Genomic DNA, 27,309 nt, shown 5'->3' on the forward strand with positions numbered 1-27,309 from the left:
ATCCCAATAAAATACATTTACATTTTTGGTTGTAACATGACAAAATGTGGAAAATTTCAAGGTGTATGAATATTTTTTCAAGACACTGTAGCTGGGAATATCCACAATTGTAATTGTAAACATACTGCATTATTGTAGCTAGCTTAAAGTGGGAGAAATCGTTCCTTCTTATTTTGGGAAGTTCTTGTGTGGTCAAATGAAGGTTTATTTTTTCAGGACTTGGCTTGCTTGTGTACTTTCCACTAGGTACACCTTGGAATCAAATGTAGATGTCAGTGGCAGAGCTGTGTGGTTACACTTTTATGTCTGTGTTTGAATAGGGTGAGTTTTTCTAACAGTGGGAACTTCTTTCTTTCATTTTTTTTTTCACTGTGTCACTGTGATTTGCAGTTTTAGCACCATCTCTAGCATACAGCTATAGCAGATGTTTACAGGAGGACTTGATTTAAGTTGTGAAAATTACATTTAAATTGAATTTAAACAGCCATTAGAAGTATGTTCTTTGCAGTTGGTTAATACTGTACATAAGGAAGAGTTTAGAAAGTGCAACTTTGACGTTTTAAATCTCCAGATTCCCTGCCCCCTTTTCATTCCCCTCAGTACATGCACAATAACATACTAAAGGCTCTAATAGAGAGGAATACATGGTTCCGCATTTTTCCTCCACGCCATTTCCATTACTGATGACCATTCCCTCAAACCCACTTCTCTTCTATGCTCAATATACATCATCAAATCCAGCATTAGTACATGATGACATTCATGGACTGGAGAGAAGACTGGAGTGCCAAATGCTGAGGCCATGCTTTAAGGTAAGTATCATAACAAGCATTTTCATAACAAGCATTTTATTCTTCATATGTGTGAATGTACACCCACATTTGAATATTTAAACTGAAAAAACATCTTAAAACAAGTTGATTTCAGCTTAGAAGGAGATCAAATGCGTATCAGAAGGATGTCAAATGAACATTCCAATGAACTCTGAATCATCTCAGAAGTGTTTCAAACTGATGTCAGTTACCAGTGGAATGCACCTAAAAGTAAGCTGCATTTCCTGACTGACACAAGGCCAAAGCCCTTTGCCACAGGTCCCTAGATGGAATAGCAATATGAATGGCATGATGAAGAGTTCCTGCAAAGGTTGAAGCTTTGAAAATCTGTGTTAAACATGGGGCACTTCAGACTAACATTTAGCCCGGGTTCACACCTATGCGAATTAGATGCGGCTTACACCACATCTAATTTGCAGGACATTTTAAAATACATTCATATGAATGCATCTGGTTCACATATGTGCGTTGCATTCGCACTGCGCATTGCACAAAAAACGTGTGCGTTTTTTGGGCATTGCGGTGCGAACTACAAGCCTATTATCTCCTATGGGAACGCATCTGATTCGCAGATGCATTGCGTTCTGAACAAGGAATTTCTACTTCTCCTCACTACACCTCCCCCTCTTCCCCCCTCCTCCCTCCCCCTCTCCCTGCTCTCTAATCCTGAGCAAAAACGCAATGAATCCTTTGAACAGGAGATTTTTATCTCACCAGTGAAACCTGAGCTTCAATTCGCACCGCACAAGTGTGAAACAGGGCTTACAAGCCTGTTGTAGTGGGCCTGGGCAATGACCTGCAGATTACTAAAGCAGCTATTGGAAAATCAGTTCCAAAGCTGGCCACACATGTAACAATCTGATTTTCTAGAATTTCCTTTTGATCTCCAACAATCTTTTGTTTGAAGGTCTACTTAAACCGTCCATTCATTTTATAGTAGCCTGGTTTGCTGTCAGATTGCAAAGTTGATAAATTTACTGGAAATTATGCATTCTGTTTATAGCTTGTGTAGTCAGCACAAGGCAGTCTTAGGAGACCCTATTCATAAAAGGTGCAACTGGCTAATTATTGATTTTTTCCATAGCTTTAAAGCATAGCTAAAGTGTAATGGCACCTATCTAGCTGTTCTGCCCACCTTTCTGTGTGCAGGAAAGTGGGGATTCCAGTTACATTAGTTCAACTTTGTTGAATATTGTTTTGATTCAGTTGAAGAGCTTTAAAACATACAGTGGCTGTGAATTACTGATTTGTATTGCTTCCATTCTTCCAGAAATAGAAATAATCCATGTTAATTCTCCATCTAAAGTTCACAATACGCACTTTTTGACAGCCCATTGTCACCTTTGTCTCAGGCCTGTTCTTTATATTGTTTCTGGCACAGAATGGTCAACTTTGTATTACCTTAAAAAAACATTTAGTAACTGGATTTGGTATTTGTTTAGACTGTCATCCATGAGCCTAGTCATACTTTGTTTACATATTTAGTACAACCTATCCAAATTAGGAAAGGGGAACCCAGCATGTCAAACTACAAATCATTCCTCTCTCATGTTATATTATAACAAACATTTTTAAAGGAAAATCAAGTAGGTAACTGTACTCTTGTTACAGTATCTTTGTTTTTATAGTTTTGTCATTTATACGTCTCTACACACAACCCTATAACATACCTCCCAACTGTCCCTATTTTGAGACAAAATCCCTCTGTCCCTCATTCAGCCTCAGTTGTCCCTTTTTTTGATCTGATGTGTACGTCCCTAAACAAAATGTTCTGTTTTACTACCAAAAGTATTATGCTGCACTAAACTTTTTATTCAACCTCTGTGTTGCTGCATTTTCTATTTTGATCTTTGTGATCCGTGTAACTGGGGCAGTGGACGGGATGTGTCTTTTGACTACATACTGTGTACTAAAAGGTGTCCCTCTTTATCATTTAAGAATGTGTCCCATGTACAGATCTCTATGAAAATGAAAGTGAAACCATTTGTGTGTATATACATATATATATATATATATATATATATAATATAACATTATAATAACCTTTTTTCCCCCTTTTTAAAAGTGATCACATTCCATCTGTTCTCAGCTGCTTAAGAGCTGGGAGGGTGTAGCAACAACACACTGAACTTCTCAGTGAATGGCTGTGCGGATGTGCGGCGGGGGAGGGGGGCCAATGCCATGCCAATATATGTAGTGGCACGCCGCACACCCAGCATTAGAGCGGGAGAGAGCATTGAGTCAACATCGGAAGAACAACAGAGGGAGAAGATAGCAGAGAAGACAGCAGAGAAGACCCAGCAGAGGAAGAAGACAGCGGACAGAGGGAGAAGAACTAGAGAGGGCTAGAAGACCTCAGCGGAGAAGACCCGGAGAGGGGAGAAGAAACGGCAGAGGCAAAAGACATCAGCGAAGGAGGCAGAAGAGCAGGAGAGGGGAGAAGAGATCGGAAGTGATGCAGGAGCTGCCTTTAATAAATTACTTTAAAACATGTGTAATGTGTTTTATTTTTGACACTTTTTTCACAATGTACCCCATACTCATTCACATAGTGTGGAGGGCCGGGATCTGGGGGCCTCCTTGTTAAAGGGGGCTTCCAGATTCTGATAAGCCCCCCCACCTGCAGACCCCAACAACCAACGGCCAGGGTTGTCGGGAAGAGGCCCTTGTCCTCATCAACATGGGGACAAGGTGGTTTGGGGTGGGGGGCAAAAGGGCCCCCCCCTGCCCTAAAGCACCCACCCGCCCATGTTGAGGGCATGCGGCCTGGTATAATTCAGGAGGGGGCATTTGCACGCTCCAGTTTTAGTAAATAACTTCCATTGCATTAGAACGTTGGAAGTATGCTATATCTCAAGACAATATCCTGGTTTAATGCTCCTTTTGGAAGTAATTGTCACAAGTATACATTACAACTCTGCACAATATGATCACATTTTATGTGTGAATCCATTTTTGAAATGACAAAAAAATATTAAGTAAATAAAAATGTTGTCATGCCACCAATAAATTTTGAGTGGAAAGAAGCATCTGCATCCTTTTTTTTTTTTTTACAGTTCTGTTTGAAGTGTAGGGGAAGAATGCATAGTACAGTCTGAAGCTCAGCCCTGGTACGTAAACGAACACTGCAATTTCCAACTGGCTTATTAATTAGCCACATAGCGTGATTGCTTATTGAATCTGTGGATTAGTATTCTTATTTTGGCATCATGCTGACAATAACTTAATTTATTTTGATGGTTTGTATTTATATGAAGCTATTTCTTAAAATTGGCAATGGGGGCTGTGTTGCACTAGTGTTTCCGCATTAAATCCTTAATATTGTGTTATGGGTTGGGAGAAGGAGCTCAGTTTTAATCAGTCATTGTATGTAAAATTATAAGAATTCTAAGAAATTCTTGCTCTTACTGGTACATACACTGCAGCTTCAGGATGATGTAAGTTGTTCTAAGAAAATAACTTTAGGTATTAAAATTTGGACCCCAGCTCAAATAGATGGAGATCCCCTGAGCATGTGAACTGGGTGGAATTCTGAGTGGTTTCATGCTGATGCCTGGTTCTCAGTATACTCCTGTGTCTGCCAGTTGGATAGATGCTTTTACTGGAAGCGCACAATGGACAGCAGTGATAGACTGGACTCGCTGGATGCTGATGTGCAGCATATTCATATTAACATGGTCAGACTAGATTTACAAAGTTAACATGAGCTCTCTACATCCTCTTGGCACACGATTATAAAAGCAGCATGACACATTTGTCATTTTAAATGGGATCTTTGTACCCATAAGTTTACTGCTCAGCAGGTAGAAATGATGCCTCCAATGCCATGTTTGCATTTTATTTATTTTATTTCTCTATTCCTCGGCAAACAAGAATTGATTACAATATCTGCAGTTAGATTTATCTACTGGCTTTCAGGTTTGACAGCAATACCTCTGCTAAACAGAAATATGAGTTTAGACACTATCAGTTTTATTGAATGTTATGTTGAGACACTGTCAGCTTTATGTTGAATAATGTATATGTCTGTAAGTTGTTTTTTTATTTTTTATATACTTACGGTAGCTTGAAAAAGTATTCACACCCCTTGAAAATTTTCCACATTTAGTCATGTTTTAACCAAAAATGTAAATGTATTTTATTGTAATTTTATGTGATAGTATAAACAGAAAAGTCAGTGCTACTATCCATACACCACATAGATAACAGGGCTCCCAGGTGCTCGATACACAGTCGCTGGCTGAATAGAGTAATGTAGAAAAAATTATCCGCACTCCGGTTGTTGCTCTTAAAATTTCTTCATTTTATTAAATAGCCACAGTGAACAAACGCAGATTAAGTCAGTTGACGCGTTTCAGCCTATAAGGCCTTAGTCATAACCACATTACAGACACAAAACTTTGAAATAAATAGTAGCTCTAAAGATCACAGGCTCCACCCATTGATTGTCTTAACTGACCGCAGGCAATTATCCAAAAAAGAATCAGCTGCAATACATATAGGGTGATCAATGTGTATGCCACTAATTTTCACACACTTTGTAGTGACAATATGCACATGTATGTACACACACGCAAGTACACACGTGCATACATTTATACACATATAGACATATGCATAAAGAAACACACAATAAAATTCAAAAAACATTAAATAAAAAATAAAATAAAAATTAATAATCCAGATATGTGAAAAAAAAACCCAAGAAAAGGGGGGGGGGGGCCTGGGGAGAGGTATTCATAATGTAAATGCAAGTCCAGATCCCACCCCAGGTTTAACCCCTGGGGTGATCTAGTTTTTAATCTAAAAATCCACCATGCTTCTCTCCCCAGTAGCATTCTCTCTCTATCACCTCCTCTGGGCGAGTGAGGCAACCGTTCTATTCCTCTGAAGCGAAATGAGGAAAGATCACCCTGATGATATTCTCTAAAGTGACGTGTTGCATTCTAAATATTTCTAGCATTTGGGTTGTTTGTATCACAGTAATGTTCCCCTATATGGGCTCTCAAAGGATGTGTGGTCCTAATAAAAGGCAATTGAAGGCTGCATAAAATACAGGTGATCAGGTAAATTACATAGTTTGTGCCACAGTTGATGTATTGCTGTATAATGAACTCTTCATCTGTAGCTGTGGCAACAAACGTTTTACCCAAAAGACACAAATTACAGTACCTACAGGTTTTTGTATTACAAGGGTAACTTCCAGGATAGGAGAGCCAGGTGGGTTGGCATTGTTTAGATGAGAAAAGACTAGGTGATAGTGCAATCCCTAATGTGGGCGCACGTCGGCTAGAAAAATGGCAACCTGATTGCAAAATCCCATTTAAATCTTTATCTGTATACAGTATTGGCAGCTTCTTTTTTATTATTCTGACTATTTAATGATGTTCTTGGGAAAATGTAGTTACAAACGTAATAGGCTTGCCCATTCTCTCATTTCTAGAGTTGTAAGGTTTATAAGATTTATTCTTATGCTCTCTCTTGGTTTTAGGCTTATCTGACAGTAATTTCTCTCCGTCCATTATCAAAACCCTTTCCCGTCCTTGGTGTATAACAGATTCGTTATAACCTTGGTCTAATAAGCGGTGAGGAATGACCTTACACTCCAGCTCAAAGGTTGAGTCTGTTGAACAGTTCCGTTTGGCTCGAATAAACTCCCCATAAGGGATGGCATTGATGGTGTGGGATGGATGACAACTGGCTGTAAAAAGTGTAGTGTTACCAGAGCATGGTTTCCTATAAGTGCATGTTGAAACATCACCTGTAGTTGGATCACCCATTAAAGTAATGCCTAAAAAGTTGATACTGGAAGCATCATGCTCAATTGAAAAATGCAAATTTAACTGATTGTCATTAAGGCATTTCCAAAATTCATGCAATCCTATAGTGTCACCATCCCACACCATCACAAGGTCATTGATATAGCGACATACCATACAATCTGCCTGGCAAAATGATAAATGGTTTTCAAAATGTTTTCTAAATATCTGAAAAGTGTGGTGTGCATTTGTATTCAGCCCCCCTGAGTCAATACTTTGTAGAACCACCTTTCACTGCAATTACAGCTGCAAGTCTTTTTTGGGTATATCTCTACGAGCTTTGCACATCTAGAGAGCAAAATAGCTCAAGCTCTGTCAGATTGGATGGAGAGCGTCTGTGAACAGCAATTTTCAAGTCTTGACACAGATTCTCAATTGAATTTAGGTCTGGACTTTGACTGGGCCATTGTAACACAATACAATATAAAACACCAAATTGCCATGCAAAATAATTGTACCGCTTTCAGCACCTAAAATCTGAAATAATTATACCGCCAGGGAGGTTAATACCCTTTTTTGACCACTAGATGGCCACTTATCATTTAATTCACTATTCCTTTCACTTCATGAAGACTTTATATGTTATTTACTATTTTAGAAGTCATTACCTGTTTTTGAACACTAGATGGCCACTAATTAGCATATCACATTTGGCGATCGTGGCCGCGCTGTGTTGCCCAACCCCTGTGTAAAGAGCCGAGTCTGCGGCTCTTTAACCATGTGATCGGCTGTGTCCAATCACAGCCGGTCACATGTAAATACAGAGATGCCTGTAATCGGCTCTCCTCGCCTCACACTGACAGAGTGTGTGGCGAGGAGAGCCGATCAGCGGCATCTTCTCACAGGGGGACATATAAGAATGTAATCAGGGCACTGATTACAATACTGAAATACAGTGTCACAATGCAGTGCACACCAATGCCCACCAATGCCAGCATACGGTGCCCACCAGTGGCAGCAATCAGTGCCCACCACTGCCCACAAGTGCCACCAATCAGTGCCCATTAGCCATGCCAGTCAGTGCTGGCAATCAGTGCCGCCTATCAGTGCTGCCCATCAGTGCCACCCATCAATGCCCATCAGTGCCCATATGTACCGCCTATCCCTGCCGCCCAACCGTGCCCACCAGTGCCTCCTATCAGTGCCCGTCACTGCCGCCTATCAGTGCCCACCAGTGCCGCCTAGTAGTGCCCATCAGTGCCACCTAACAGTGTCCATCAGTGCCACATATCAGTGCCACCTATCAGTGCCCATAAGTGCAGCATATTAATAACACCTCATCAGTGCCCATAAGTGCCACCTCATCATTGCCCATACGTGCCACTTCATCAATGCCCACCAGTTCAGCCTATCAGTGCTCATTGGTGCCGCCTCCTCCACGCACATCAGTAAAGGCGAAACATTACTTCGTTACAAAATTTACTGACAGAAAAAAGTAAAAAACATTTATTTTTGAAAAATGTTGGTCTTTTTTTTTAGAAAATAAAAAAACCCAGCAGTGATTAAATTGGGCAGGAAGGGGGTGTTAGTGCCTGGTAGGCAAGTGGTTAAACACATATTAAATATTACCACCAGAGGTTTTCGTTTAAGTCAGATTACATGACATACTGATTAACTTGTTAAATTTGAAATTATATTTTTTTATTTTTCGCATTAAAATACTTTGACATTGTAGTACTAATGGTATAGATGGTTGCATGTGTGTAAATATTAGATTGTATGCACTGTCAAGGCACTAACAGGTGATTGTAATATTCAATTACGAAAGTGAGGGTATAAATGCCCTCACCCAAAATGGCGGAACAGATGGCCCTGATTGGCTGAAATGCGTTGAGGTATTACCACTTCTCCGCGACACACTTCCGCCCAAACGAACACAGGGAATTGAGCAGCAACGCGATAGCGGTAACTACCACCATTGTGGGACTATTTTACCCCAAAAAATCACCTGTTACAGACGCTGGGTGCCAGGATGTTCAGGCACCTTAACATGTGCATGATACTTTTTACATTTAAATGCTTTTAATAAACGTTTTAGAACAATATTTTGCGCAATGAGGATTCTCTTGGTTTGTTTATCTGTATGAGGAACTGCACTGCATGAGACGCCAGCAGCGGATCTCTACAGGTGTCTCCCAACATGCTTAAAGGACCATACTAGCGATAGTTGGTCAACTCCAGTGGGTGAGTTTACATCTATGTGGGGCACCCAAGTCTGAGCACATTGAAGCACGCATATATCAGCTTTGAGCACGAGAACTTTATATCACTATATTACTGGGACTGTTCTATATTTGTGTATATCATTTTTACTGGACCTAGCGCAGTAGACTATATTTTCTATAACTATCCATGTTGCCTGACTTATTTGTTCCTCAGAACAGTCCTGCATTTGAGGAGCATCTCCGTGGTCTTTGTTCCACTTGGGTACAGGTCCAAGAGTCCATGATAGTTACAGACTCCATACTGGCCGCAGATGCCTACCTGCGCTTTCCCACCTGTGACAGATCCAGTCAGGACAGAGGCTTTTGGAGGGGACTGAATGCAAGCCTCTTGCCCACCGATTATGGGCCCTGGCACTTGGGGGAATGGTGAGCTGTATGCCTGGGGACCCTGAAGTTGGTGTTACTTTGGATTCAGGTCCATGTCCCCCCAAGACACACAGACTCTGGGAACCCTTTATATGCCATATTAGAATAGTGACTGATTCATACCATTGTGACTCATACTATTAGATGCTAATGTCATCAATTTCAGATACCTGTCTGTTATCTGCTATAATGTGTTTATTGTAAATAAGTCTAGTGTGGGCTCTAAGAGTCTTTTCACCCATTGTTGTTTGTGTTAATTAACTCTGCTGCTGTGTGAAGCTCAGTGACCACAAGTCTGGCCAAAAGGTCATGTCTCTTAGTAACCTAGGCTGTATAAAGGATTAGATAATTAGCTCATGTTGATTAGGTTAGGTTTTAGTCATCCTGCTGTATATATTTGTGTGAGATCTCAAATAAAGGGCTATTCCTGATGTACTCCAAGACTGGTGTTGTCTGGTTCTTGGGGGCTCCTATAGCCAGATCCATTGGACTCGTGTTCCAGGACTTAGGAAGCGATATACTGACGAAAGCACTCAAGCGGAGTGTGGGACATTCCGTCACAATTGGTGGCAAGTTGTGGGATGCTTCCTCTTGCCTAGGCACACCCAAATCACAACCGGGACCCCCTGCTCCTAACAGCAGATGGAACATCACTACGCCAGACTCAAGCACAGCACCTTGAAGGATCTCTTGGAAGCCCGTGGGAAAGTCTCCAGCAACAAATTCCAAAGCCTCTGTCCTGGCTAGGTCTGTCACACCACCAAAAAGGATACAGGGTCTGGCTGTCATCTCGCAACCTCCAACTCCGTGTTCCCTCATTAAAACTTGCACCACGGTTTCTTGGGCCTTTCTGTATTCTCTGTAGGATCAACCCAGTGGCTTACACTTTAGACTTTCCTTCTAATATGCGTATTTCAAATGTTTTTCATGTCTCCTTATTAAAACCTTTGGTATGCAATCGCTTCACCACCTTGGTACCACGTACTCACCCTGTTCAGGTTGAGAACCATGAGGAGTATGAGGTACAACCTATAATTGATTCCCCTAGGTTCCATGGGCGCATACAGTACCTGGTTCATTGGAAAGGGTACGGCCCGGAGGAATGCTCTTGGGTCTCATCCTCGGACGTACATGCTCCTGTCCTCCTTCGTGCTTTCCATAGACAGTTTCCCCTCAAACCTTGAGGAGGGGGTACTGTCCGGGCTGGGCTCAGCCCTTCCTTCTCAGAGCTCCTGCACGTCAGCTAGCTCTGCTAGCTATTTAAACTGCATGGATCAGATCTCCTGTGCCTTTGCCTTGGTCAACATATCCGGAGTCTCTCTGCTGTGTTTTCCTGTGAAAGATTTTTGCTTGGATGACTTCCCTTCTGGTTCCTCATCCTGTTTGCTACCCCCAACTTCGCTGATCTCTGTACTCCTGTTTCTTTGGCTTGTTCTGACTAACCGTCCTGGTTACCGAACTCTGGCTATGCTTTGACTATGTTTGCTCTGTTTATACCATTTTACCATTTTATTAAATAGTGTGATTTTTATTGCACTTCTGTCTCAGTCTGATTCATGGTTCCTGACAACAGGGGGCTGAATTCAAATGCATGCCACACTTTTCAGATATTTATTTGTAAAACATTTTCCTTCCACTTCACAATTATTTGCCACTTTGCGTTGGTTTATCACCTTAAATCCCAGTAAAATACTTTTAAGTTTTTGGTTGTAACAAGACAAAATGGAAATGTCTGCAGTTCACTGATTGCAGAATATTTTGCTTACTCTACAGATCCTTGATTGAGACCACTTTTGGATACTTCAGAGTTCAATTGCCATAAATGACTTTGCCAAATACAGAAGATTATGTGCTCTTTAGATTAAAGTGTGTGTAAACCCTAACAATTAACTTTTATTTGTCCTCTTTTTGTCTTTTAAATTAACTTTTGGAAGCTTTATTATATCTGTTTGATAATGCAAACAGCCTCTATGAATGAAACATTATCTATGAATGTAGGAGGTTGACCTTTCAACCATCTGCTTTTCCTCCATTCATAGATTGTGTTTCATGTATAGAAGCTGTAGTCCCGGTTTCTGTGATTGAAGCATATGGGTGGAAAGGGCCGGCATAGTTGGACTTTCTTGATGAGAACCTGTGATGGCTCCTACAGTATTGACCCCTGCCGATCCAGAAGATTATGGGGTGGGAGAACAGAAGAGACATCAGCACAAGGGACAACATCCTACTGACAATAAGTTGTGCTGATTTTTTTTTGGCTGCACTTAGACTTTAAACCCAGAGGGTTGAATGGAAAAAAGTAGAAAAAACATGATCTGATTCCCCCATCCACACATTCAATGTGGATGGGGGAATCCTCCTGTCGTGTTCAGAGTACAATGATCGGTGCTGCCAGCTGTACCTGGCTTTCCATGTTTTGGACCATATTACATGTTATACCTTCATGGTACTACCATCCTCAAATCTCTTAGAGACTCCAGTGGCAGAATCTTTGCATTTGTGGACGTAGATGAGCAGATCTGGGAACACGAAGAGGTTAACCTTTCTTAATGGATTTATATTTATACAATGAAGAATGTAATGGTATGTGTGGAAACACCCTAAGGTGGGCAGGAACATGCAACATTCCAATTAAAAAACAGGGCTAAGACAGGGATGGCACCACTGGTGGCCCCTATGGAGATAAGAAGCTGGTAGGTGAATCATCCCACTAGAATACACAAATACCAATACTGAGTGGACTAACCTTTAAGGTGTGTTATTTAACAGTCAAGGACTACACAATAGTTTGTAAATGCTTCAAGAGAGATCCAACCATGAAAATGTTTTTTGCCTACCAGGCACATCAGTTGATTAGTGGATACCAGATAAACTATCCATAGAGCAATTTCAGCAGTGCCAACTTTTCTGATGAGAAATCCAGCAACAGTGTTTTCCCAACCTTCCCAACCAAAGTCATTATGTTCAGCAATCATCTATGATCATTGCGTATCTGTATATGGTCGCATTAAGACACCATTGCCTCAGAATCATTCAGATATTAAAACAGTTTATTCCTGTGTAAAGTGTATGCATGTGACAATATAAGCTGAAAGCAATGGTTTTACTGGGTAGCAAAACCTAAAACAAATGATGCAGACTTTTTTATTATTATTTATTTATTTAAGTTATTTTTTATTATTATTATCATTTATTTAAACTGTTTTCATGCAGTATACTGGCTGGCTGTACTTTTACAGTAATTTTGTGTGATATTGTAGCATTCCTATACACATAGGTATAATATGTCTTTCTTTTTTCCAGGCAAAATTTTGTTTAGAAGGAGTCATATACGTGATGTAGCTGTGAAAAGACTAAAACCCATCGATGAGTATTGCAGGGTAAGGATATTTTAAGGAAGAGGTTTACTTGGTTTTCATTGTCTGTCCTCTCTTCTGCAAAATCTTTTTTGCTTACTTCATTAGCTTTGCCCACATTTCGAAAATAATTTAATGCATGTTACAAACCACTAGCATAAGTATCTGAGTTTGTCAGTCTCCTGTCATTTCTTACACATTTGCTGTCACATTGGTAGAGGTAGGGACAGACGTAGAATCAGATCCGCCTTTGCTGAATGTACATGTGCTGGCAGGGAAAAGGATAACGGGAGAAGATGGCAGAATTGATTTATCTGTGTGGTGAAGGTGGGGCAGTGACACAACTTTATTCCTTAGCTTCCTCTAAAGAATTTAAGTTCAGCTTTAAATGAGAAAATCTCTACATTCTATTTTCTTTTTTTTTTTGTCATTTGTCCACTAATGCATTTCTATAATATCTATGATATCTTAATCTAAGTCAGTAATCTGCCATTCCAGTCTGCAGATGTTGGGGTAGAGGACTAGTGGTAGTGTGAAAAGGTGGTCGATATTGCTCAGTACTATTTTTTAGCCTGCCGGATTGTTGTTACTCCTGAAAATGGTTGACCAGTGGTTATGTGCCTTAAGCCAGCCATATATGGATCGAAATTCATCCGTTCAACAGGGAACGGATGAATTTTGTTCCATGTATGGACACTGAGGTTGTAGAGAAGTTGATCTACCGACTGATTATTGTACAACTGCACTGTCGGATTTTTATAGCCTGCAATGCTTATCAGCGTATTCTGACAGCAGAGACATCTCCCCGCTGTCAGATTACAATGATACAGCTGGAGGGATTCCCCCATCCCCCTCAAATGTGTGCATAGGGGAATTGGGTTAGTGTTTATCTAATTCAACCTGCTGGTTGAATGACAAAAAAAGAAACACTGATTCATCTGTGGGCTGTGTTACAGAACCTTAGAACAGATTTGCCAATCCAAACATGTTACTTTATTAATTATACATACAATCAGAACTAAATACACTGATGTAATGGTTTTCCAAAGCAGTTACATGAAAGGCATGACTCTGGTGATTACTGTCACATTTGCCAGTATGCTACCTCCAAATGGTGTGAAAGCTGATGACATGGAAAGCAGTATGAAAACTGCAGATCTAAATTGAGGCTAAGATGGACCCCCTTTACCAGCTGTAAGGGATAGGAGGGTATGGTTCTGCTTTAAATAAATTCAGTTATTTTTAAACATTGTTTTGTATCTTTTGTATGTCATTTGAGACTTTAATTACAGTATGTTATCATTCCTTATGGTCACTGTGACAAAATCCTGGCCTGGTGATAATTTATAAAAACCAGCACAAACATAAAGATATTACAGCCAATCTAATGTTGTTTTTTATTCTGTAAGAAAGTTAAACAAGAAACAGCAATGGAATTATGTTAAAAAACCTCAAATTAAATAAAATGGAATAAGGGGACTTTTAAGGTGCCTAGAACATTGAAAAACTATAACATATATAGTAAAATAGCAAATTGTATTGAATACATTTGTTAATAAAGATATGATAATTTTCAGTTTAAAATTGCGTGATCAGACCAAAACGTTAAAGAATTAAATATAACTACTGTACAAAAACGTAATTTTCTACATGCCTCGCTAGAATATATAGCTTCTTCAGGAGATTCGTAATTGTCTGTGTACAGCGTATTCACTGCAATATATAAAGAAAAACATAAGACAAAATATAATGGTGAAAAATAAGGACTAAATGTCCTCAATCATCTAAACATCTCAAGATGATTGATTGAGAACATTTTGTCCTTATTTTTCATCATTATATTTTGCACTGCGTCGGTTTAACTGACAGTTGCACGGTCATGCGATGTTGCACCAAAACAAAATTGACATCCTTTTTTTCCCACAAATAGAGCTTTCTTTTGGTGGTATTTGATCACCTTCGCGCTATAGACAAAAAAAGAGCGACAATTTTGAAAAAAAAAAAAACAATATTTTTTACTATAATAAATATCCCCAAATAATATATAAAAAAAACTAATTTTTCCTCAGTTTAGGTCGATATGTATTCTACATATTTTTGGTAAAAAAAAAATCGCAATAAGCGTGTATTGATTGGTTTTGCGCAAAAGTTATAGCAATTTTGGGACCATTGTCATTTATACATCGATCAGTGCTATAAAAATGCACTGATTACTGTATAAATGACACTGGCAGGGAAGGGGTTAAACACTAGGGGCTGATCAAGGGGTTAAGTGTGTCCTAGGGATCTCTGTCTCCGTGACACGATCGCAGGACACTGGCGGACATTGAGTCCGCAGGCACGGAGCACGTGGCACACGCCCACAATGACGCTTCTTAAAGGGGACGTACCTGTACGCCCATTTGAGCAGCCGTGCCCTTGTGCCGACATATATCGTTGTGCACTGGTTGGCAAGTGGTTAAATTTTCCCTTTTCCATTTTTTTCAATTAATTTGGGATGTGGTGCCCTGCTCCACCTATCCTTGGCTGATTCACTTTATTTCCTAAATGAAGTTGTATAGTTTACATATAGCACACAACACATTGTGCTTATTTTGCAGGCCTTGGTGAAATTACCAGCTCACATATCCCAATGCGAAGAGGTCTTGAGGTTTTTTGAAGCCCGACCTGAGGATCTGGATCCACCAAAGGAGTAAGTAGATAATCTCCACTTAAAACTGAATTCTGAAAGTATGTTTTTAAAGCTAAATTCCAGGTATAGATTTTTCTACATAGTTACATTGTTCCAGATTTTAACAATATAAGCCTGCATATTCCATACCTGGCTGATCACTGTGGAAGAGGAGAATCACTGTAGTAGACGTTGCTGTTACAGTGATCTTCGCTGTCTTCTTATTCCTGTGCAGTCGGGGACCTGATAAATGGCGAGGATCAGTGTAGTAGCAATGGTCACTTCTGTGATGCTCCACTTTCACAGGCCAGATATGCAATATGCATTTGTTCAAAGCTGGACCAATGTAACTATGCAAATAAAAAAAACATACCTGGGATTCAGCTTGACTTTTTACTTATTCCTGTCTAACTTTGCTGATTCACAGAGTTTTACATTTTTTTAAAGTGTGCTTCAGTGAAATATATTGTCTTAGTCCTTGACAGGCCCTTGCTGTATTGCCAAAATTCTGAGAGAACAAAGATGGCATGTTATTTATCATAATATAGCTATACAGTACTGTAATTTGTGCTCTAGATGATTGGTAACCATGTGCAGCCTGTATTATAGTTTATTATACAGTGAGGTATTCAGTATATCATGTTACTGATAATGCTGCTATTTGCACACAGTGACTCAGTCCCCCTCTGCTACAGTAATAGAGCTGGTTGATTTGTCTCTGAATTATTTCTTAGATGTCTGAAATCTGGGTTTATTTGAAAGCTTTGAGCGATTTCCTTTTGACGCACTTCAGTGGTTTCTCATTACCAGATGGTCAAGTTATTCTCTTGAAGTTATTTTTTGGTAGTGTAAGAGTTAAACTCTTAGAATGTTGAGAAATACTGATGAAAAATCAACATTCTGTCTGAGTTCTCTTGTAATTTTCATTTCCAACAATGAATATCTGAATATCTGTTTCTGCAAGGTGTAGATAGATTTTGGTGTTGTGTGGGTTTCCTTCTAGATACTTGGTACATGGCTGTTAAGTACAAGCCTTGAGTTCTTGGCTAGTTGATTATCTTAAGCTGGGTACACACTAAGTTTTTTTTTTTTTCATTCAACTCAGCGGGCTGAACTAATTTAAACTTACAGATCGTTACTGCACATGCGTCAGTGTAGCAATCTCTCTGCTGAGCTATTGTGTTCCTGCTCCCCCCGCCAGAACACACTGATCAGCTCTTGCAGCTATTGCCTGCAAGCACTGATTGGATACTGGTTTTCCAGCATGCTCGTTCAACAGATACACATGGGCCATTTTCGGACGATTTTCAGCTTATGTGTACCCAGTCTTACAGTCGGTATTGTTATAAACAAAGTATACACAAAAGGCAGAAAGGGCAGAAAATCTCTATAGTTTATTTGATGTAAAATAGGAAAGGCCAAATATGTATTTTTTTCCATTTCTGAGCTCTTGATGTTGCCTGTATACATTTTATTAGCAAGACATCATACTATTTGTAATGAGTATAGCAAGTCAAAAAATGGCAATTTAGACTGAGCATATAGTGAAACCAATGCATAAGTAGAGGCTACTTATAATAATAAAGCCTATTTTTCTTTATTTCAGTTCAGGATGTCCAGATTAACATAATATGTATAGTCTGCTTCCTTTAAAATATTTTTTTTCTCCCAGACGTTTCCTGAACCTTTACCCCTTCCCCCTTTCATATTTGGACATCTCCTTTAGCTGTTCGACTGCTAAAGTGATACCCATGCTAGTGTGCTCCCCACCAGGACTGTGTGTCTCCATTCAAACGCACAGCACCCTACAAGCCTATGGTTCCTGCTTCCAGACAGCTGCAGGAGCCAATTGATGCCCTACCCTCACCAAAATCAAGAAGTTCAGAGAACAGTGCCAAATGTGGAGGAGTCAGTAGTGGTGACAAGGGACAATAGAAAGTGTTTAGGAACATGAGGGTTTTCTGTAAATGTACTGTAAATACATTAAGGAAAAAATTATTATTAGACTTGTTCTCCTGTACAATAAAAAAAGCATTTCAAATGGTCAGTAGATCCAGAGTAAGTGGCAGCTTAAGTTTTATGCAATTCTCAGCTGGTATGTAGAGCTTAGTCCTATCCTCTGCCAGCTTCTCAGCCCTACTATTGGTAAAGGAGGCCACCCATTTCAGAACTAGAGAGCATGGGGGCAAAATATGACCTTTACATGGACAATTTGCTGCCTCTGTAATCCTGGAGGATCTCCTTATCATTTTGACATGTAGCTTTTATTAAAGGTAGCCTATGCATATGCTTTGTATTTTTTACTATTTGCCCAGGTTTGTGCTTAAAGTGACGCTATCACCAAACAAACATTTGACAGAAAAGCTATACCAATATTAAAGAAAATACGATATATATACTGTACATACTGTATCTTTCTGGGTGCCTGTGCTACTGAGCACCACCACAGTCAAGAGGAATTGCCAGATGATGATTATTTTGCCACCCACATATCCAAGAGAGAATCTTTAAAAGATAAATGGCAGTTGTTTTTTCATTTTTAAGATTACATTTGTGTAACGGTCAGACATTAAATGCAATCTGCTCACATAATTTGTAATAAACACATCTTTGCCATTCTGAAGCTTCCCTCCAACCACTTTGCATATTATTTTATATATACTGTGATTCTGTACTTGCTAAATATGCTGCAGAAATCTCCCTCCACTAAGGCCCATTTCACACTGGGGCGGTGGGGGCGTCGGCGGTAAAACAGCGCTATTTTTAGCGCTGTTTTACCGTCGTTTTTGCGGCTGTATTCGGCCGCTAGCGGTGCGGTATTAACCCCCGCTGGCGGCCGAAAAAGGGTTAAACCCGCTCGTACAGCGCGGCTATAGCCGCGGTATTACCGCGGTATAGCCGCGCTGTCCCATTGATTTCAATGGGAAGGAGCGGTCTAGGAGCGGTGAACACACCGCTCCTTCACCGCTCCAAAGATGCGGCTCGCAGGACTTTTTTTACCGTCCTGCCAGCGCAACGCTTCAGTGTGAAAGCCCTCGGGCTTTCACACTGAACAAACAGTGGAGGCTGTTTAGGGGCGGTTTGCAGGCGGTATTTTTAGCGCAATAACGCCTGCAAACCGCCCCAGTGTGAAAGGGGCCTAAGTCTGGCTGCATCCATTTTAACTGTGGGCAGCTGAAGCTGCTGCCTGTTTACTTCCTGGATTTGCACAGATACACAGAGACTCATCCTCCCTCCCTTCCTGGCAAACGCTCACGAGAGTAAGAGAGAGCTGTGCATGATGTCATAAGCCTAGGCTTTTTAACAGACAAGAAAGAGGAAGTGGGCTGTATAAGGTATTTACTGGCAGAAAAAAAATCTGCTTGTGGTTTTTTGTTCTTCTAATGAAGTTGGTTGGTTCACTCTGCCCTCTGGGTAGTTGAACCGTAATCAGTTGGTTGTTTCAGCAGTAATGACTCTGAAATCTGTTACCCAGGCATATTTCTTGCAGTGTTGCTCAAGATGAATGTGCAGGGCAATTTGTGTACTATACTATATTATGCTCTTTCTTAAATGTTAAGAAGTCTGGAAACATTAGCAATTTAGTCATGTTTATAGGCAAGATTTGAACTCCCAAAACATTTTTATTTATTGTCCATTGAAGGTAAAAAGGAATAGTAGATAATGTTGGGCTAATAGGTTATATATTGCCCCTTCAGGAGGTTGAGACAAAAAAAAGAAAATTGAGCTGTCTTGCTAGTGTCTTAAAGAGGTAGGGTGATTTTTCTCCAGCTCTGCTGAGGAAAATGCTAACTATATATATATTTTTTCTTTTATGAAATACACAGTTCTCCCTATATGTTTTTTCTCTTTATTAAAATTGTCTAATATGCTGCTTGAACTGGTCACAGAGCCTTCTGGTTTGATGTATCTTCAACACTAGCTTTGGAGGTAATACCTGGACCCAACTGGATAGAAGACTTGCAGGGATAGCCTGAATTGTGCCTGGGGGCAGTGAGCTCTGATTGTGGCATTTTTCTACCCTTTGTGTGCTGTGTGTGTTAGTTAGCCACAAAGCACTTTCCTGGTCCAGAGACGTGGGGGCAGTGACTCTACTGTGACCTAGGCTCTGAACAACCACTCTGTGAGTACACCTCTGTATGTGATGAAAACATCCTGATATGTGGTCTTTGGGCACTGAGCTCTGCATTGCAGCCCTTTCCAAACTTGGTATACAGGGCTACTTGGGTGCAGAGTGTTTCCCTGATCCAGAGCAGTTGCACAGAATCTAGTGTGACCCAGTCTCTGGAACCTCTCTTTGTCAGTGAGGCTCTGAATAGGACATACAGTATCTCACAAAAGTGAGTACACTCCTCACATTTTTGTACATATTTTATTATATCTTTTCATGTGACAACACTGAAGAAATGCCACTTTGCTACAATGTAAAGTAGTAGTGTACAGCTTGTATAACAGTGTAAATTTGCTGTCCCCTCAAAATAACTCAACACAGCCATTAATGTCTAAACCGCTTGCAACAAAAATGAGTACACCCCTAAGTGAAAATGTCCAAATTGGGCCCAATTAGCCATTTTTTTCTCCCTGGTGTCATGTGACTTGTTAGTGTTACAAGGTCTCAGGTGTGAATGGGGAGCAGGTGTGTTAAATTTGGTGTTATCACTCTCTCATACTGGTCACTGGAAGTTCAACATGGCACCTCATGGCAAAGAACTCTCAGAGGATCTGAAAAAAAGAATTGTTGCTTTACATAAAGATAGCCTAGGCTATAAGAAGATTGCCAAGACCCTGAAACTGAGCTGCAGCACAGTGGCCAAGACCATACAGCGGTTTATCAGGACAGGCTCCACTCAGAACAGGCCTCGCCATGGTTGACCAAAGGAGTTGAGTGCATGTGCTCAGCGTCATATCCAGAGGTTGTCTTTGGGAAATAGACGTATGAGTGCTGCCAGCATTGCTGCAGAGGTTGAAGGGGTGGGGGAGTCAGCCTGTCAGTGCTCAGACCATATGGCGCACACTACATCAAATTGGTCTGCATCGCTGTCATCTCAGAATGAAGCCTCTTCTAAATATGATGCGCAAGAAGCCCGCAAAAAGTTTGCTGAAGACAAACAGACTAAGGACATGGATTACTGGAACCATGTCCTGTGGTCTGATGAGACCAAGATAAACTTTTTTGTTTCAGATGGTGTCGAGCGTGTGTGGCGGCAACCAGGTGAGGAGTACAAAGACAAGCGTGTCCTTCCTACAGTCAAGCATGGTGGTGGGAGTGCCATGGTCTGGGGCTGCATAGTGCTGCCGGCACTGAGGAGCTACAGTTTATTGATTTATTGAGGGAATCATGAATGCCAATAATGGAATGCAGTATTCCAACACAATAATGACCCCAAACACTTCTCAGTTCTTTTAGTACTGTATTTGTAACCTGTGGACTATTAGCCAGTTGAAGAGCCATGGCACAGCCTGAGGGTGTAACTTAGTCTTTCATAATTAATTTGAAGGATCTAGCCGTTTTTAATGATGTACAGTATCTGATAAGCCTGACAAAACTTCTGATCCTTTCAGCTTCAAAGGAAATCTCTTCCCATTGTTGCTGCTCCTTGAAGAGTATTGTGGATCATCTGGTGTCCAGTCTTGTTTTACTGTCTGCCCTCAGTGATTTGATATCTTCATTATGGGGTAATTTCCTGTTTACTCTTTTGGTGTCTATGTACATATTGCAGTCTTTTCCCTCATGAGAAATTTGGTCTTTGGACATTTATTTCTTGTTTACTAATGCCAAACTTGTACATGTTACTAATGCTTTGCTCTTACCTTTGATGGACGCTCCTAAGTATCCTCGTAAGATTTCCAAACTTGACATTTCCATGTCTTTGGGGTATTCTCAGTCCACGTTGTATTTAACCCCATGTTCCTCTCCTCTATATAGGTATCAGCACTCCCTTGCTTGTCTCTCCATGGTCAGTGAGAGCTCTACATGAAGGTGCCCTCTACATCTCTTTTCACTCATTATTCATCCCTTATATGCCCTGAACTCCTTAAAGTCAATGAGCATGCCTTGCTGCTGGATTCACTCAGGAGGAAGAAGTCACATCAAAGTCCCTTAATGGATGATTAGGAAAATAAGATTTTTGCATCTACCGTAAAATCTTTTTCTTCGAGTTTATTAGGGCAACGGTCCCCAACCTTTTTGGCACCTAGGACCGGTTTCATGGCAGCAAATTTTCCCAGGGAGCAGGCTGGGAGGGGCGGAGTTTAGGGGAGGGGCTATTCACAGAGTCTGTCCTCAGCCCCCCTTTATAGCACAACCCCCCCCTTTATATCAGTGTCATCCGTTCCCCTTCACAGTGTAGTCCTCTTTACATCACAGTGCCCCTTTACAATAATGTAACGGGGACCGCTATGTAAAGGGGACACTGTAATGTAAAGGGAGGGGGGTGTGATGTAAAGTGGCAATGTAATATAAAGGTGCCTGCTCTGTAAGGGGGGCACTGTAATGTAAAGGGGACTGCACTGTAAATGGGGCACTGTGATATATAGAGGACTGCACTGTAAAGGGGGCACTGTGATATAAAGGGGACTGCACTGTAAAGGGGCACCCCTTTACAGTGCAGTCCCCTTTATATTACAGTGCCCCTAGTAATTACAGCTTCCTCCATCACAGGGCCCCTGCAGTCTTCTCCCCCTCTTTCCTCTCTAACAAGACACTTCCCCGTTCTAATCTCTGCCTCCCCTGCACAGGACTCCTACCTTTTGCAGGGCAGAGTCTGTGCTCGGTCCGCGTGTCCTCTCCCGGTTCCACTGCCCACCTGCCGATGTCATCCTATAAGCTGGGTAGGGGGTGGGAGACGCTCTCCATTCTGATCTGCAGCTCCTCCCGCCCCCTGCCCAGGTGATTATCTGACATTGTTGGCCGGGTGGGCGGAGGAAAAAACAGGCATGCCGCACAGCAGGAGGTGAGCAGTGATTGCGGTGTGTTGTAGCACCACATGGACCGTGGTCACCGCTCATCTCCTGCTGTGCGGCCCAGTCATGAACAGGCCACGGAATGGTGCCTGTCCGCGGCCTGTTGATGACTGGGCCGAACAGCAGCAGATGAGCGGAGACCAGGGGTTGTGGACCCCTGCATTAAGGGACACAAGTCCCACCCCTCTGAGTGTCTTGCCTTGTGCACTGCTTGCTTACAATAATGAGGCATGAAGATTGGAGGCTAAGTTGTACAGGGGACTGGCTTTTTTGCCAGTGTCCAAACCTCCTGAAGGTGGCAGGATAAACTATCTGTCTAAGATCATCCACTATTTGTGTCCCTCAATGGGCACCAAGAAAAATATTTGACTTGAAGTAAAAAATCAATTTTTTAGACCCTTGCATTATGTAATTTTGATATATGTAAAAAGTTATACAGAAATTGTACAATTATTGTAATGTGTTTGTTTAGCTTTACAAATGTACAGAGATCTGTAGGAATCACATAATGTTAGCAGTAGCTTTATATGAAATGTTCATATTGTTACATTAAAAATAGTTGTTCTCTAGAGCAGCCTTTCTTCACCTTTTTTTACACCAGAGGAGCCTTTCAAATCCTTTTCCAAGCCTCTTCATTGACCCCCAGCTAAAATTTATTCATAAGGGAACAGTGGGAAGAATGCCCATTACATTGGTGGTCACTGACCTAAAATGTCTTTTACATTTGTGGTTGATGGGACGAACACCTCTTTAAGCGGTAGAAAAGGTGTCAGAAAAAAAAAGAGTACCCCCTGTAGGTTTAAGCCATAATGTGCCATTGCATACTAGCACATTATGTTAGACTTACCTTTAGAACGGAACCCTCCAGCGGCACCCTGTCACCGCTGACAGGGGTTCCATCTTCACCCGGTCTTCTTCTGGGTTCGCAAGCTCCGGCCAGCTGATTCGCCGGAGCCGCAGTGACACCATTCCAGCGCACGGCACAGAACTCTGTAGGAACAGCACGGGTATGCCTTCCTTCAGAGCGCATGTGACGTAAGCGGCTTCGTTCCTGCCTCCTGATTGTAAACATGGATGCAACGTCATGACGTCACTTCCCGTTTACTCGGCTGCCAATGGCGCCGGTTTAAAAAAAATATACAGTGTTCAGAATCGCTGAAAACGGTGCTCTGAATACTTTGAAGTGCAAAAGGAGGGATCGGGGGTCTTTTACCACCTATTACTGTCACAAGGGATGTTTACATTTCTTGTGACAGCAATAAAAGTGATCAAAATTTTTTTTTTTTTTTTAAAAACAATTTATTAATATTAAAACAAATAAAATAAATTTGTCGTCGCAAGCTCGCGCAGCAAAGAAAATGCATACGGAAGTCACGCCCGCATATGTAAACGGTGTTCAAATCACACATGTGAGGTATTGCCGCGATCGTCAGAGCGAGAGCAATAATTCTAGCACTAGACCTCCTCTGTAACTCTAACCTGGTAACCGTAAAAAACATTTAAAGCGTCGCCTATGGAGATTTTTAGGTACCGTAGTTTGTCGCCATTCCACGAGCGTGTGCAATTATAAAGCGTGACATGTTTGGTATCTATTTACTTGGCGTAACATCATCTTTCACATTATAAAAAATTGGGCTAACTTTACTGTTTCGTTTTTTTTAAATTCATTAAAGTGTCCCTTTTCCCAAAAAGTTGCGTTTAAAACATCGCTGCAGTAAGTAATTTTCTAGCAAAAAATACAGATTTTAACTTGTAAACACCAAATGTCAAAAATAGTCTTAGTCATGAAAGGGTTAAAGTACAGCCTTCATTTCAGCCCATGGGCAGACACTTTATGGTGAAGCCTACTTTCAGTATAGTATAATTTTAGCATGAGGCCGCTATCATGTGTATCTTTATTGAATACTCCTTAGCCATACTATTTAAAAAAAGTTTTCCTCACTTAGTTATTGGGGAAGATTTCCTATGGGAATGTGCTCAGTTTTTGCTTGCGTGTGTAAATACACAAAGACAGATTTTCTTGATAATTTGTTTGAACACTATCAGAACTTTTGTGCATGTTTTCAAGTAGCTGGAGATAAGGGGACCATCATTTGGACTAGCTAAGGCGATAAATCACTAGATAAAACAAACTGCCATTATAACATAAAGATATATCATTCACTTGAGGTAACACGCTGCCTTTTATAATCACCCTGAGAGTTACCAAGGATTAGAAGCTTTCATATTCTATCCCAGCGTTTGTCTATAGCTGACTTGCTATTAGTTTTTTTTGGGGGGTTTTTTCAGTGAAATTTTACAGATACTCATACATGTTGGTCTTCAAGTCCAGAATATTCCTAACAAATCTTGGGACCATTTCAAGCATATATGAATAGTCACATTAAAATGCTGCCTGTGTATATAATAAGTCTAAAAATGACCACATTGTCAACTGAGATCATGAATGTCCTTCTAGTGGTTTTAAGTGCTCATAGACATTGTTTTTTTTATATATTTTTTGTTTTGAGTAAAATGGCTAATAGGATGAAAGTCTCCATGTGTTTTGGTACCTTTTATATATTGTATGCAAGAAAAGGGGTGCTTGCATACAATATCTGAAGGTACCAAAACACATGATAGATTTTGTATCTTTGGATTCATTGTTTGGATTTGATTTTCTTCAGGCTTTAAGGGGATTTACTATGGCTATTTTGGAGCACAAAATGCCCTCGCATCAGAGTGAGTGGACAAATGTCTCAAGCTTGAGGGTTAGCGAGAATAGAAATATTGCATGGGGCCTGTGGTCATTTGGAGGAGGAATAGTGCCCCATAATTGATATAAATGGGAGGAATAGTGCCACTGACACCAACAATGGGGCATAAATCCTGCCACTGACACTAACAATGGGGCACTATTCCTTCCACTGACACCAATGTTGGGAAATGATCCCTTCCATTGACCATTGACAACAAAAATGGGGCATTATTCCTCCCCCTGACACCAACTATTTCTCCCCCTAATACCAAAGATCGGACATTGTTTACTCCCACTGGACACAGTCTGGCCCCCCTGAAGTCTAAAAGACAGTAAACTAGCCGTTTCTTTAGAAAGTTTGGAGACCCCTGCTCTAGACTGTCCAGGCTCATTGTAATCATCTCCCTGACTAAGCCCATGTGTGTACAGGGGTGTATGCACGGCAAAACTTTTCATTCCCTTTTCTCCAAAGAGGGAATTATCAGTATCTGATAAAGTATAGATTTAGTGTGTTAGAAACTTTCTTTGCAACAATGAGCATGTCTGCTGTTTTGGTGAGTTTGCTACCACCTGTCTAATTAACCTTACATGACCCTGATTTTGGCCTGATTTTGCAAACAATGATTGAATGTGTAGAATTGTTTAGTAGAGTGTTGTTTGGCCACTCTTGAAGGAGTGTTTTTCTATAGTCAAAGAATATTACAGGCAATAAAAATAAACCTCTTATGGAATTATTACCTATACTACATGAGGCTGTATTTAGGTAGTATGAAAAAGTTGAGGGATCCTGCTGTGCAAACAGTTTTAAGCCCTGTATTCATAAACAATAGTCTTTTAGGGCCCATTCACACTGCAGCAGTGCACAGCAACAAACCTGCTCTATGTGCGTTTCATTGTGGTGCTATTTATAGTGAATGCCACCCACACTCACTGTACAATAGCGTGCAACACACAACTTACCACAGTGGACCACAGTGCATGAACCTTGCATTGTGGTTCTCTGGACTCTTAAACACACTCTTGTGTGTTTTTCAATTATTGTGGTGCAGTGGTAGCACAATCTCTTTAACGCAATCCGCATTAGTTAAAACACTTCAAAGGATCACTAAAGTGTGAACTGGCCGTTAAACAAGATATAAGGAGCACTTAGGGTCATGTGTTGGTTTATACATGCAGAGGTTGTCTATTTGGGAAAAACTGACCGATGAGCAGTTGTTTTCCTTGGACAAAAAAATTATCTGTGGAGAAAAATGATGCTAGTTTTTGCTTGTGCATAATACGGGTTATAGGGTTGGTATGGGTAGTATGGGTTGGTTATTATCATCTTGATTTTGATCACACATTACATAGTTACATAGTAGGTGAGGTTGAAAAAAGACACAAGTCCATCAAGTCCAACCTATGTGTGTGATTATATGTCAGTATTACATTGTATATCCCTGTATGTTGTGGTCGTTCAGGTGCTTAGCTAATCGTTTTTTGAAACTTTCGATGCTCCCCGCTGAAACCACTGCCTGTGGAAGGGAATTCCACATCCTTGCTGCTCTTACAGTAAAGAACCCTCTACGCAGTTTAGGGTTAAACCTCATTTCTTCAAATTTTAATGAGTGGCCACGTGTCTTATTAAACTCCCTCCCTAATGTGGGGTCACCAGTATGGTATTTGTAAATTGAAATCCTATGCCCTCTCAAGCGTCTCTTCTCCAGAGAGAATAAGTTCAGTGCTCCTAACCTTTCTTCATAACTAATATTTTCCAGTTACTATTTTAGCTTTCTTGCCCTTCTTTATACTCCATTTCCAGTACATCCTTCCTGAGGACTGGTGCCCAGAACTGGACAGAATACTCCAGGTAAGGCTGGACCAGAGTCTTGTAGCATGGGAGAATTATTGCTTTATCTCTTAAGTTAATCCCCTTTTTAATGCATACCAATATTCTGTTTGCTTTGTTAGCAGCAGCTTGGCATCGCATGCCATTGCTGAGCCTATCATCTACTAAGACCCCCAGGTCCTTTTCCATCCTAGATTCCCCAGAGGTTCACCCCCAAGTGAGTAGATTACATTCATATTTTTTCCACCCAAATGCATTATTTTACATTTTTCCACATTAAACGTCAATTGCCATGTAGTTGCCCATCTTCTTGCAAGGTTTCCACATCCTGCGGAGAAGTTATTGCCCTGCTTAGCTTAGTATCGTCTGCAAATACAGAGATTGAACTGTTTACTCCAGCCTTCAGGTCATTTATGAACAAATGAAATAGGATTGGTCTCACAGAACCTTAGGGGACCCCATTTTCCACCCCTGACCATTCCGAGTACTCCTCATTTATCACCACCCTCTG

At 40.8% G+C, this 27,309-nt stretch overlaps 1 protein-coding gene across 6 annotated transcripts in view; it reads left to right on the plus strand.

Annotated features, from left to right (window-relative positions):
• The window catches only part of SH3PXD2A (SH3 and PX domains 2A), a 467,201-nt gene that overhangs the window by 187,434 nt on the left and 252,458 nt on the right, over window positions 1-27,309 (plus strand). For all 6 annotated transcript variants that reach the window (XM_073596110.1, XM_073596107.1, XM_073596109.1 and 3 more), the window contains 2 exons: window positions 12,547-12,623; window positions 15,200-15,291. In XM_073596110.1, the coding sequence (XP_073452211.1) occupies window positions 12,547-12,623; window positions 15,200-15,291 (169 nt within the window). The remainder of the gene's footprint in view (window positions 1-12,546; window positions 12,624-15,199; window positions 15,292-27,309) is intronic.

The sequence above is a fragment of the Aquarana catesbeiana genome, linkage group LG08 (assembly GCF_042186555.1).
Source record: "Aquarana catesbeiana isolate 2022-GZ linkage group LG08, ASM4218655v1, whole genome shotgun sequence".
Taxonomy (NCBI): domain Eukaryota; kingdom Metazoa; phylum Chordata; class Amphibia; order Anura; family Ranidae; genus Aquarana; species Aquarana catesbeiana.